The sequence below is a fragment of the Hemiscyllium ocellatum genome, chromosome 17 (assembly GCF_020745735.1).
Source record: "Hemiscyllium ocellatum isolate sHemOce1 chromosome 17, sHemOce1.pat.X.cur, whole genome shotgun sequence".
NCBI classification, from domain to species: Eukaryota; Metazoa; Chordata; class Chondrichthyes; order Orectolobiformes; family Hemiscylliidae; genus Hemiscyllium; species Hemiscyllium ocellatum.
Window position 1 is genome coordinate 70052844 of NC_083417.1, and position 14023 is coordinate 70066866.

Genomic DNA, 14023 nt, shown 5'->3' on the forward strand with positions numbered 1-14023 from the left:
CGAGATGGTCCAGGGGAATTTGAGATCAGGGTGAAAGATGTTGGTGAAGTTGATGAACTATTCAACCTCCTTGAGGGAGCACGAGGTAGCGCCGATACAGTCATCAATGTAGCGGAGAAAGAGCTGAGGAATGGTGCCAGTGTAACTGCGGAAGATGGACAGTTCCACGTGCCTGACAAACAGGCAGGCATAGCTAGGGCCCGTGCAGGTGCCCATGGCTACCCCTTTGGTTTGGAGGACGTGGGAGGATTGGAAGGACAATTTGTTTAAGGTGAGGACCAGTTCAGCCAGAAGGATGGTTGTGTCAGCGTGAGAGGAAGAAACAGAGGGCTTGGACGCCTTTGTCGTGGTGGATGGATGTGTACAGGGACTGGGTGTCCGTGGTGAAGATAAGGCTAAGAGGGCTGGGGAAACAAAAGTCTTGAAGGAGGTGAAGGGCATGGGTGGTGTCCCAAACATAGGTGGGGATTCCTGGACTAAGGGGGACAGGACGATGTCAAGGTAGGCAGAGATGAGTTCGGTGGGACAGGAGCAGGCTGAGACAATGGGTCAGCTGGGATAGTCAGGTTTGTGAATCTTCAGTAGGAAGTAGAATTGGCGGTGTGAGGTTCACAGACAATGAGGCTGGAGGCTGTGGATGGGAGGTCCCCAGAGGTGGTGAGGTTGTGGATTGTCTGGGAGATGATAGTTTGGGGATGGGAGGTGAGCTCATGGTCATACTCTCACTCTGACCTCCAGCATCTGCAGTCCTCACTTTCTCCCGGCCAAAGTAAGATCAGCAACGATTATATTAAATGGTGGAACAGGCCCGTGGTGCTGAACTGCCTCGTCCTACTCCTTACGATATGGTAAACCTTGACAGACTGTAGAGTATGCTTTGTACACAGAGGGGGCTCAGTGCCCTGTCAAGTGCTGGGAAGAAGCAGAGAGGATGTCAGACTCTGAGTTAGACTCAGGAGTCACCTCTGTTTACTGGCTGGTCTCACATGACGGAGGTTAGGCCAATCTCAGTCCATAGTACTGAGCTTGCTGATTGCGGTGGGGTTGCTGTGAGCGAGGCCTCAACCAATAGGCTGGAGGTCCAAGCCTATGGCCTACAGGGGTGTTGACAGTGGCCTAGACCTGTGAGGCTGGCAACTCCTGTCTCACTTTCACTACGAAGTTTCACAACCCCATGTAATATTTCCTGTCTTGAGAAAATCCAGCTGTTCCTGCTTTTGAGTCTTTAACTCCCCCTATTTGGAGGAGGGTGTTTAATACTGGAACCAGAAATGCTTTAAGATACAGCGGCCCAGTGGTTAGCACTGCTGCCTCATGGTGCCAGGATCCCAGGTTCGATTCCAGCCTCAGGTCACTGTCTGTGTGGAGTTTGCACATTCTCCCCGTGTCTGCGTGGGTTTCCTCTAGGTGATCCGGTTTCCTCCCACAGTCCAAAGATGTGCAGGCTAGGGTGGATTGGCCATGCTAAATTACCCGTAGTGTTCAGGGATATGTAGATTAGGTGTGTTAGTCAGGGGTAAATGTAGAGTAATAGGGTAGGGGGAATGGGTCTGGGTAGGTTACTGTTTGGATGGGCAGTGTGGAATTATTGGGCGGAAGGGCCTATTCCACCAACATTCATGAATATGGTCATCGATGTGATGCTAACCCAACAGTCTAAAGTTGAACATTTCACCTGAGAGTGTCACATTTTCTCGGTACTGCAGTGGCAGGTTAGCCTTGATTTTACACACTCAGGCCCTGGAGGGTGACTTGAACAGAGAACCAAGTTACTTCGAGACAACAACATGACTCACTCAGCAGTCACCAGCCTGCTCCATACCAAGATGGTCTCAGCATGCAGATGAAAAGCTCCTGCCCTTCCCTGATTCCCTCCCGGCCACTCCAGTCCAATTACTCCCCTGGAGAATAACTCACCGTGCCATTTCGGAAAGGCCCAACTTTCCATCTCCGTTCGCATCAAACATTTTCAGCTGAAAAGGAAAGTATTAATTGCACAGTGATTCCCGGAGATTCCTCATGGTTTCACTGTTCCTGTAAAATCTTTGCATCATCAGTGCCTTTCCCTGCAAGGACAGTGTCATGGGGCATCACAGTCACTTGATGCCGTCTCTCTGACACTGTTTCACTGGAAATTATCTGACAAACAAGACCCGCAGTTAGGTGCCCAGTTCACCCTGCTGTCCCCACCCCTCCCACAATATATCACACATTTCCAGGTTCGCCCAGCTGTCCCCACCCCTCTCACAATAGATCACTCATTTCCCAGCTCACCCTGCTGTCCCCACCCCTCTCACAATAGATCACTATTTCCCAGTTCACCCAGCTGACCCACACCTCTCACAATAGATCACTCATTTCCCAGTTCACCCAGCTGACCCACTCCTCTCACAATAGATCACTCATTTCCCAGCTCACCCTTCTGTCCTCACGCCTCTCACAATAGAACACTCATTTCCCAGTTCACCCTGCTGTCCCCACACCTCTCACAATAGAACACTCATTTCCCAGTTCACCCAGTTGTCCTCACCCCTCTCACAATAGATCACTCATTTCCCAGCACACCCAGCTGTCCCCACCCCTCTCACAATCGATCATGGGTTTCCCAGCTTGTGGCTGAGGTGAAGGCGCAGTAAGAACAGGAAACGGGCAGGTAGAATCTCATTGGGGTTTGCCCTCCAGGGTGAGGGCTGGGGAGCATGTGGTGAGTCCAGGAATGGCAGGGGGCTTGAGAACTGAGGAATCCTGCAAATTGTGGGTTAGAGTCGGATGGAGGGGAGATGTGGAAATCTCCACCTTTCTCAGTCGGCTCCCACCTGTCCTTGCAGGCTTTGAGATCCTAATCCTGGGAGTTCTCTAACCGTGATTGTTCCTGATCTACATTGCCATTTCTCTTACTGATTTCAGCCAGTGACTGTCCTGCAGCCTGTGATTTCGCCCTTTGTCTTGCCTCCTCAACAGGAAAACCATTATCTGACCAATGTCAGCACAGTAGGTAAAGTATGAGGAAAGTGTCTAGCTCTTTCATTTCCCCTCTCTCCTTATCCATGGCACAGTGGCACCCTGGTTAGCACTGCTGCCTCACAGCGCCAGGGACCCAGGTTCAATTCCAGCCTTGGGCGACTGTCTGTGTGGAGTTTGCGCATTCTCCCTGTGTCTGCGTGGGTTTCCTTCGGGTGCTCCGGTTTCCCAATCCAAAGATGTGCAGGTTGAGTGGACTGGCCGGGCTAAAGTGCCCGTAGTGTTTAGCGATGTGTGGATTAGCTATGGGAAATGCAGGGATAGGGTGGGCGCTTGGGTCTGGATGGAGTGCTATTTGGTGAACTGGTGCAGACTTGTTGGGCCGAATGGCCTCTTTCTGCACTGCAGGGATTCTATGATCGAGGGAACACTTGGCCTGAGTCTGATAATGAAAGCAGGAAGCGAAGCAGCCATGAACTTTGAAGCTAAGGAGAGCTTTGCCATTCACTGGCGGGGGGGAAGCCTGATGGGACAGGGAGAGGGGGATTAATTACTGCACCTCTCCCATGATGCTGGTGTTGATCGTCACAAGTGCTCCTTGAGTTGGCATCAACCTGTGGACAGCCCGTTCCCTGTCCACATCTTTACAAAGAGGGTGAGATCACTGTTTACTCACTATGGTCTGAGTGTACTCTTGTAGCTTCTTATCGTCGTAGTGTCTGTTTGCTTTCTTTAACAAATCCAGCAAGAAGCTCTGTGGGAAGAAACAGTTCAGGTTAGGCTCAGTATGTCAGATCAGATCTGTAAGCAGTGGAGGAGCACCAGGAGCAAGGCCAATCACCCCCTGGAACTTGTCAGATCTCGACTCCACCTACTTACTCTGGTTCCCTGACTCGGTCAACCAAAACCCTTCAATTTGAGTCGTGAAAGTTTCATTTCGTCCTCTGCCTCAACAGTTCAGGGAGGCAAATCGTTCCAGTTTTCCAACAGATTTGTGAAAAAAAATCAAACATTTCGAAACCAAAGCCCCTATTGTTGCTGGCTGATGTTTCCCAGAGTCGTGTTAGCAGACACTGGAGCTGAGCTGGCTCAGTGGGAACTTGCCGGATTGGGGTCATATGTTAGTTGTAAATCCAATGGGATTTTATATTTAAAAAAAAGTAAAGTCAGGTGGGTGGGAAAATGTGCTTCCAATTCACAGCCTTCCCTGAACGATCCCAAATCACTGGATCAGTTGGAATGACCCTCTGTGTCGGACTGATCTGTTGTGCCAATCAGGGGTCAGGTCAATGAGCTTGATAGCACTCAGATTCCTGGCACACTGTGCCTGTGTCACAGACGGTTCTGATCTCAAAACGACAGGGTCTCCCCGACGTTTTACTGATCTGTGGGATCTGAGGGTCTCAGCCTGCCTTTCTGTTACTCCTGTCCTCAATAACAATGGAATTTTGTGAAGTTGCTACTCAAACTGGCTGCTCCTGGCCTATCTCATACTGCAGCTGTACAAAACTGTGGTGTGGCCGCACTTGGAGTATTGTGTACAGTTCTGGTCACCGCATTACAGGAAGGATGTGGAAGCTTTGGAAAGGGTACAGAGGAGATTTACCAGGATTTTGCCTGGTATGGAGGGAAGATCTTATGAGGAAAGGCTGAGGGCCTTGAGGCTGTTTTTGTTAGAGAGGAGAAGGTTGAGAGGTGACTTAATTGAGACATATAAGATAATCAGAGGGTTAGATAGGGTGGACAGGGAGAGCCTTTTTCCAAGAATGGTGATGGCGAGCACGAGGGGGCATAGCATTGAATTGAAGGATGATAGATACAGGACAGAAGTCAGATGTAGTTTCTTTACTCAGAGAGTCATGGGGTGTGGAATGCCCTGTCTGCAACAGTAGTAGACTCGCCAACTTTAAGGGCACTTACATGGTGATTGGATAAACATATGGATGATAATGGAATAGTATAGGTTAGATTGGCTTCAGATCGGTTTCACAGGTCAGCGCAACATTGAGGGCTGAAGGGCCTGCACTGCGCTGTAATGTTCCATGTTCTATCTTAAGATAGTCAATAGCAGCATGTTGATTTTTGCATTGAATTGCTGAGGTATTTACCCTGAATTTATTACAGGAGTTATTACTATTCTCCATCCCTCCAGCTATCCCTTGAAATATTTGATGCTTCATCCCCTCGAGTAGGGAGTTCAAAACTAGAGGGCATATTTTTAAGGTGAGAAGAGAAAGATTTAAAAGGGACCTGAGGGGCAACATTTTCACATGTGGGATGAGCTGCTAAGTAAGTGATAGATGCAGGTACAGTTACAATATAAAAAAGACAGGTCCATGAATAGGAAAGGTTGAGAGGCAAACACAGTAAGTGAGACTAGTTTAGTTTGGGAAACGTGGTCATCATGGACAAGTTGGGCTGAAGGGTTTGTTTCTGTGATTCTATGACTTAAGGGGGAGATATATTCATGTACCTCAATTGGATACCATCTAGATAGTGCTCAGTAGTTGCTAAATTGGGCAATTCTGTTTTGTCAGAGAGTCATTAACATGCAAGTCACAGATTCATTGTGTAGCTTCCTGCAGCCATCATAATACTAAACCTAACTACCCATCACAAGACTGCTTGTGGTATAATTAAGGGATTGATCAATCTCAATGTCAAACTTTGAAGTGAAAGTTCACTGAGGGAAATCTGTGCCACAGCTTTTTTTCTGAAGGAAGCTAGTAAGCTAATCCAACTGCTTTCCCTAATCGTTTTAACATTGCCTTTGTTACAATCAACTAAATCACTTTTATGTTCCCTGCTTCAGCAGTGGTTTATCACAGTGGGGTAGAACAGTCATGGCGAACTTGTGTCTGAAGTCACACTATTAAGATTTCCCAGATAGTTGGAAAATTGTTGTAATGTATGTAGACAGTAGGATTGGTCACTCTTCCTCTCATCCTATAGGCCCCAGGATTTAATGAACAATTTCCTGGGCATTAGATTAGATTACTTACAGTGTGGAAATAGGCCCTTCGGCCCAACAAGTCCACACCGACCCGTCGAAGCGCAACCCACCCATACCCCTACATTTACTCCTTATCTAACACTACGGGCAATTTAGCATAGCCAATTCACCTGACCTGCACATCTTTGGATTGTGGGAGGAAACCGGAGCACCCGGAGGAAACCCACGCAGACACGGGGAGAACGTGCAAACTCCACACAGTCAGTCGCCTGAGTCGGGAATTGAACCCGGGTCTCTGGCGCTGTGAGGCAGCAGTGCTAACCACTGTGCCACCGTGCTGCCCATTGACGCGAGAAACCCCAGGAAAATTATAAGGGGAATCAGAAACGCTGTCACTGAATTCTCAGATTTTCTGAAATCTTTCCTTTTAATTTGCTTTGCAATGCTCTTAAGATTCTGTCCTGTTCTCACATTGTAACATAACCAGTGGAGAGATTCAATCATCTCAACGTGGAAGACCATTACCAGTCTGGGTACTTCATTGATTCTTGGAACCAATAAAACTGCACAGTCAATTTAACATCTCTCCTCCTGTCTCAACAGTTTATCTGTCATAAATACCGAGTATAACATCCTTGTTATAGGCCCCTATTACAGAGAACTGTAGTGTTGAAGCTAACACAATGGACAAATTTATGCCTGGATTCTGAGTATGAGCTACAGATTGATTCCTGGTTGAAACTGTGGCATCTTGGATGACTGCATTTACACTGCACGATGTCGAAACCTGGTCAGCACTGGGTTGATAAGTGGCAAATAACATGTGGGCCATAAATCTACCAAGGTGATGATCAACTTCAATGAGAGAGTGTCTAACAATCTCCCAGCATGATTACTGTTGAACTCCCCCACGGTTGACATCCTTGGGATTCAAGACAGACCAGAAGGTCAGCTGAATCAATGATATAAAACTGTGACTTAAAAGATACGGAGAATGCTGTGTGAGGTAACTCGCTTCTTAACTTCCCAAAACCTACCCACAGGTCTGAGGCAAGAGTCAGGAGCGTGATGGAATAATCTCCATTTGCTTGTTGCAAACAGAGGAGGCAGTGGTTTAATAATCCTGAACTTTAGGCTTATAGGTTAGATTAGATTCCCTACAGTGTGTAAACAGGCCCTTCGGCCCAATAAGTCCACACCCGCCCTCCGAAGAATAACCCACCCAGACCCATTCCCCTCCTAACACCTAACGCTATGGACAATGTAGCGTGGCCAATTCACCCGAACCTGCACATCTTTAGATTGTGGCGGGAAACCGGAGCACCTGGAGGAAGCCCCCACACACACGGGGAGAACATACAAACTCCACACAGACAGGTGCCCGAGGCTGGAATTGAACCTGGGTCCTTGGTGCTGTGAGGCAGTAGTGCTAACCAAGGAGCCACCAGGTTCTGGGAACCTGGGTTGTAATTCTGCCTTGGCAGATGCTGAAATTTGAATTTAATAGTTTTTTTTTAACACAGTGAATGGTTCATGTGTGGAATAAACTTTCAGAGAACATGGTGAATACGGGTACAGTTACAATATTTAGAAGATAATTAGGTAAGTTGGTGAATAAGAAATTGTTTGGAGGAATATAGGTCAAGAGTAGGCAGGAGGACCTGCTCTGTTTAGTTTGGATTCAGGTTGGCATGGACTGGTTTGACCATGCTGGATGACTCTTTCAATTGCCCTCAGAGTAATTAGGATAATAAATGGTGGTCTACCCACCCCCATTAACAAATCTATAAGAGAGCCTGACCCTATCCAGCGTAAAGCAGCCCACTTGACTGGCTCCTTAACCACCAGCTTCAACACTCAGTGCCTACACCACCAACACTGAGGACCACAGACAAGACACAGTGACTCACCAAGGCTCCCTCAACATCCAAACTTTCAACCTCCAAAGGATAAGGCAACACTACCCATCATTTTAGAAACAAGAACCGAGAATGCTGGAGAAACACAGCGGGTCTGGCAGGGTCTGTACAGAGAAAACCAGTAACATTTCAAGTCCGGTGACCAACACCCAGGTGCCCCTACTATATAACCTCACGTCCTGCTGCCTGTACGGACTCATCCTATTCTCCCAGTCCCTCCATATCCGTCACATCTGTTCTGACGATGCCACATTCCACAGGGTGGGGTGACGGGCCTCAGAAATGTCCACCTTTTTCCTCAACTGAAAATTCCTTGCCACCATATTTGACAGGGCCCTCAGACATGTCTGACCCATTTCTTGCATTTCTGCCCTTACGCCTTCTCTTCCCTTCCACAATAGGGCCCCCATCCCCTCACTTTCCACCCCTTGAGCCTCCATATTTAAAGGATCATTAGCCGCCATTACCAGCAGGATGCCAGCAGCAGACACATATTCCTCTCCCCTCCCTTGTCAGTCTTCCGTAGGGACCATTCTCTCCGGGGCACCCCCATCCACTCCATGGCACCCCTGCAATCACAGCAAGTGTAACACCTGTCTGTTTACCTCCTCCCTCCTCAGTATCCAAGGGCCCAGTATCCAGGTGAAGCAGCACTTTACCTGCACTTCATTCAATCTAGTCCAGTGTATCTGCTGTTCACAACTTAGTCTCCTCTACAACGGGGAGACAAAACGCAGACTGGGCAACCACTCTGCTGAACATCCATGCTCAGTCCTTAAAAATGACCCTGGTAATCCACTCATCTGCCAGTTCAACACAGCACCATGTTCCCACACCAACATTTCTATCTCAGGCCTGCTCCAGTGAGCCACAGTGCCGTCTGGAGGAAGACCACCTCATCATCTACCTTGGTACCTTACAGTACTTGACATTGAGTTCGATAATTTCAGAATGTGATCACCTTCTTCCAAGTTGGTTATCCATCCCCCTCCCCCACTCCTCGGGACTGGATTGTATGGGTTGCTCCCTGCACAGCCAACAGACTTTGAACGATGCAAAAGCGAGGACTTGCAGATGCTGGAAATCAGAGTCTAGATTAGAGTGGTGCTGGAAAAGCACAGCAGGTCAGGCAGCATCTGAGGAGCAGGAAAATCGACATTTCGGGCAAAAACTCTTTGAACTATCCACACTTCTTGTTAGTACCCTACTGAGCAATTAGCTCTTTCTCAGCTTATCATCAGCTATCTCTTGGTTTGTCTATTCCTTTCCCCTCTCTCTCTCTAATTACCCTGTTCCCTCCCCCTGGCCCCTCCCCATCATTAGCATAAACACCACCCGTTCCCAGCTATCTTAGGTTCTGACATTGGGTGTCAAAACATTCACACTGCTTTCTCTCTTCAGATGCTGCTGGACCTGCTGCCTTTCTCCAGCACTCTCTGTTTTTGCTTCAGATTTCCAGCGTCTGCAGTTCTTTATATTGACCTGTTTTAGAAGCTGGATAGGAGTAAAGGGCTTTCTGCGATAGTTTTAAAGCTCATTCTCATTCAGTGTAGGAGGTGGTCATTGGTTAACATGAGAGGGTTGTTTCTGAAAATCACGACATTAGGCGAAACCACATCATTCGAGATGTATCCTGCTGCAGAAACGTTCAAGTTCCCTTCATCTCGACCATCAAACAGGTACGCAACGTCAGTATGGAATGGACATGAAAATATGTGAAAAGGAAACGTTTAAATGTTTCTTGCCTTAGACACAAGCTTGTTTAACTGGAGGTGGAAGATTGTGGACCTTCAGCCCAGTCAGCTGTGGCTCTGGAACATGAAGGTTGAGGATTGGAGGGTAGGGAGGGGGGGTGGAGAATGTTGAGTGTCTCCAGCCTTAACGTTCAGCAGGCAACCGCTGAACAAACAGGAATACGTCCAGGAACCTTGAGGTTTGGCACATATTCACTCTCCATGCTGCTGGGAGTCAGCTTTGATTTGATTTAAGCTTTATCGTCATGCGTACTCAAGTACAGGAGGAAACTGTACAAGGTCGCCACACACAGCACCATTTTAGGTACAAAGGGACCTCTGCACAATCTCCAATACAAGGGGTAACATACAGAAACAAAGTTAAAAGAAAATCATTACTGTTCTTCTTAGTATTAGTAGAAAAATAAAGAAATAACGTTAAAAGTTAACTTCATAGTATTAAGTGTTTAAATAGAATCATGCTTTCAAGGATCAGGTTGGTGTTATTGGAATCACAGGGAATAAAGTGAAAACCATGTTATGGTGAAACCACATTAATCAAAATGATGTTAATCCAGGGCTACCTATCTCCTACAATAAAAGGAAGGATCGTTCTGAGATGTTTTCTGAATTTTTGGCACATTTTCTCTCTGGAGACTTTTTTTTTGGGCGAGCTGGTGAGATGACTGTATTGACACTGATTCGTCAGTGAACCAGTGGCTGATCAACTGATTTAATGTCAGAATACTACAGTGTTTAAAACCGACTTGCTTATCAATCTCAGTTCAATTTCCAACGGATTAAAATAACAGTCAGAACATGCAAGATAAGTCGCTCATTTACTTCAAAGCGATCTTGAAGGGGCTTTCTAATTTGATGCTGTCCTGTTCCTCATTCAAAATGACGTTGCTGGTACACATTGCAATGTCCTTGTTCAGAGTTCTGTCAATTAATTCTCCAGCTCTTCCACAGCACCCTTGGATTCTGAAACAGTACGATTGATCGCTGTGTTTCATTTCTCTTTGCTGGTCTGTTAGAAGTTAAACTGAGGCTGAATTTGCCTTCTCGCACATGTTACAAGTCATGTAGCACTATTTAGAAGGACAGCAACTGAGCTATTGCACTTAATCCAACTAACGTGTCCCCAAACCAACATGGCTACTACAGCTGATCTGCTCAGTATCTCATTGTTGTTTGTGGGAGCTGCTGTCAATAAATTGGCTTTTGTGTTTAAGACCATAAGACCAGAAGAAATAGAGTGGAAGTAAGGCCATTCAGCCAATCGAGTTCACTCCACCATTCAATCATGGGAATTTCAACACCACATACCCACACTCTCCCCCTATCCCTTAATTCCTTGCGAGATTAAGAATGTGTCAATCTGTGCCTTGAAGATATCTAACGTCGCAGCCTCCACTGCGCTCCATGGCAATGAATTCCACACGCCCATCACTCTCAGGCTGAAGAAACGTTTCCTCATTTCCATTTTAAATTGACCCCCCTCTAATTCTAAGGCTGTGTCCACTGGTCCTAGTCTTCCCATCTAATGGAAACAATTTCCCAGCGTCCACACTTTCCAAGCCGTATGTTTCCTAGGTTAGAACATTGACAATGTTGCAAAAGCATTGCATTCTCCGAAATGTTTTGGGAGTTTGTGAGGTGTGAAAGGTGCCATATAAATGCAGTTTTTTCCTCTGATTTTCTGTCTTTAATTCTTGTTGTGGTTTCTTTCATAAAGTGGTCAGAATGACTGAATCTCACCAAAGTGAGAGCACCACCTGTCTATTCTGATCTCCTGTGATATTTAAATGAGCAGTTTTATGGAGGAGCATCAACTTGCCTTTTAAACCTTGGATTATCATCACGTCCAACAGTCTGACGCTTTCAACTCGTGTCACAGTTCACCACTTCACCCCCGACGCTGTCTGTTTCTGAACCTATGCCAGTTGGCATGAATTCCTCATTGTCAGATTTAGACTCACACAGCACAGAAACAGGCCTTTTGGTCCAACTAGTCCATGCTGACCATGCTTAAGCTGAACTATTCACATTTGCCTGTATCTGGCTAATATCCCTCGAAGCCTTTCTTATCCATATATCTGTCTGCATGTCTTTCAATTGCTGTAATTGTACCAGCCTCCACCACTTCCTCTGGCAGCTCATTCCATACATGCAATACCATCTGTGTGAAAAGGTTGCCCCTTAGGTCCCTTTTAAATCTTTCCCCTCTCACCCTAAAGCAATACCCTCTAGTTCTGGACTCCCCCATGTCTAGGAAGTGACGTTGGCTATTAACCTTATCCATGCCCCAGATGATTTTAAAAACCTCATCCCTCAGCCTTTGACGCTTATGGGAAAACAGTGCCAGCCTATTCAGCCTCTCCCTATAGCTCAAACCCTCTGGTGGCAGTAACACCCTCCATCCATCTTTGCTGCACCCCTTCTTCTTTAATAACATTCTTCCTATAGCTGGGCAACCAGAAGTGTACACTTGTGTGTGTGCGAGAGAGAAAGTGAGACCACCTCACCAAGCTATCCAATCAGAGGCCACCTCGCCAAGCTATCCAATCAGAGGCCACCTCACTGAGCTATCTAATCAGAGACCACCTCACCAAGCTATCCAATCAGAGACTACCTCACCAAGCTATCCAATCAGAGACCACCTCACCAAGCTCTCCACAGATTTACAAGCAATCAGATCAGCTCACAATTGGATACCAATAGCTTATTGCTTCTTCAATGTTGCCACTTTCCTCACCTGGTTAGGCCGTCACAAGGGGGCCTTGACTTCCCATATTCATCAGTTTCACAAGGTTTGATACTCCGTTTTCTAAAATAAACTGAATACTTTTCTTTTGCGAATATGTGTGGGCTGTGCTGTGCTGCAGAACTTTACTCTTGTTTTGAGCTTACTAGGCTATAACTGAGAGTCACAGTTGGCTGACTCTGGGTAGGGATGGCAGGTTAGACAGACATCGATGTTACAGTTGGGTTTTTAATGATCATTTGACAGTTGACAGTTGCTCCTGTTAACAGTCCAGAGCACAGATGGATTCATTAAATTGAACATATACATTCTTGCAGTTTTTTGAAGTCACAGTGAGTTGCTTGTCCAATATTCTTTAATTGTGCACAGTGGCAGAAAAAATAATCATCTATAGGTAGAACCTCCAACGAGAAAAACTATTTCATGTTATAATCAAACATGCTCAAATCGATGGAATGACAATTAGATTAGAAAATGAGACAATGATTAATGTGCTCCCGACTGCCACCAGGATGTTGAAAGTGAGAACCTATGACTTTGAATCTGGAACATTGCGAGATGTCCCTGGGACATGAAAAGGTGTAAGAGAGAGAAACAAGTCACGATCTCGTCGCTAACAAATACTCTTTCTGCTGACTGACTAAGACTTTGAACTTCTGAATAAGAAAGATATTTTATACTTCTATTTTAAGCTGATTATGAGTTAAGATATGTTCAGTGATTGGACATTTACTGCAATTGTACGTTTTAAAAGCACAAATATAAAACTGCAGGTACCTTAAGTTCATTTGCTTCAATGTATCCACTACAGTCTGCATCATATTTCCTCCAGGTCTGGAAAAAAAAGGACACTTTAGGATAATAGGATTAATGTGCCGGTAGAATATTTAACCACAGAATCATGGAATATTTCAGCAAAAACAAACTGGCCCATCATTTGGATGTTGAGGGCTTTCTCTTGTTCTGACCCCCTCCTGCTTAATTTAAACCAGCAACGCAGAAAAGATTCATCCCGTGCAGTGATCTGTGAAAATCTGAGAGGCCAAGAACTATTTAAAGAAAAAAATAACAACTTTATTTCTTAAAGTATATCAGAGAATAATTAACTAACAACTATTTACAACTCCTTCCTCTAACCTATCTTTTACTTTCCCTTCAACAATACTAGTCCGACAAAACCAGTCAGATGTTGAATCTTCTCTTATCCCTTCCTTGGTCTTCTTTTCTTCTTCTTAGGGATTTCTGTTTCACAGGTCACTGATTGGTAAAGGTACTTTTAAGAGAGCTATTCTCCGGGCAGTCTGCAGATGCTGGTAGCTTGGCAGTTCTCTTCCCAACTGTTCAATTTTTCTCAGCCTTATACCCTCAAAGCATCGGAACGTGTCATTGGCTTTTAAGATCGTCAATACACTCAATTCAAACTTGATTAGAGTTTGATATTTTTCAGGGTATAATTTAAACTGATTGGCCTAATTTGAATCTGTTTTGTTGTTTCCAGGCAAGCAGCTACCCTAGCTATTGAACCAAAAGGTTACATTGTAACCTCATTGAGAACACTTGGTGCTGTCAGGCAGTTCTGCTAGTTTTTAACTCTCTTAAGGGTACAGTACACCCACATCTTCGTAACACTCTCCACGAGTCCCCAGTGTTAGTGAGGAGCAACCAGCAATCTCACATCTAAGGCATAAGT

The 14023-nt window shown here is 45.8% G+C and overlaps 1 protein-coding gene across 1 annotated transcript in view; it reads right to left on the reverse strand.

Moving 5' to 3' along the window:
• Positions 1-14023, reverse strand: part of calb2a (calbindin 2a) — a 193952-nt gene that overhangs the window by 26695 nt on the left and 153234 nt on the right. Inside the window, exons 6-8 of the mRNA XM_060838297.1 lie at positions 13111-13167; positions 3638-3715; positions 1918-1973 (exon numbers count right to left, since the gene is read on the reverse strand). Coding sequence (XP_060694280.1) covers positions 1918-1973; positions 3638-3715; positions 13111-13167 — 191 coding nt within the window. The remainder of the gene's footprint in view (positions 1-1917; positions 1974-3637; positions 3716-13110; positions 13168-14023) is intronic.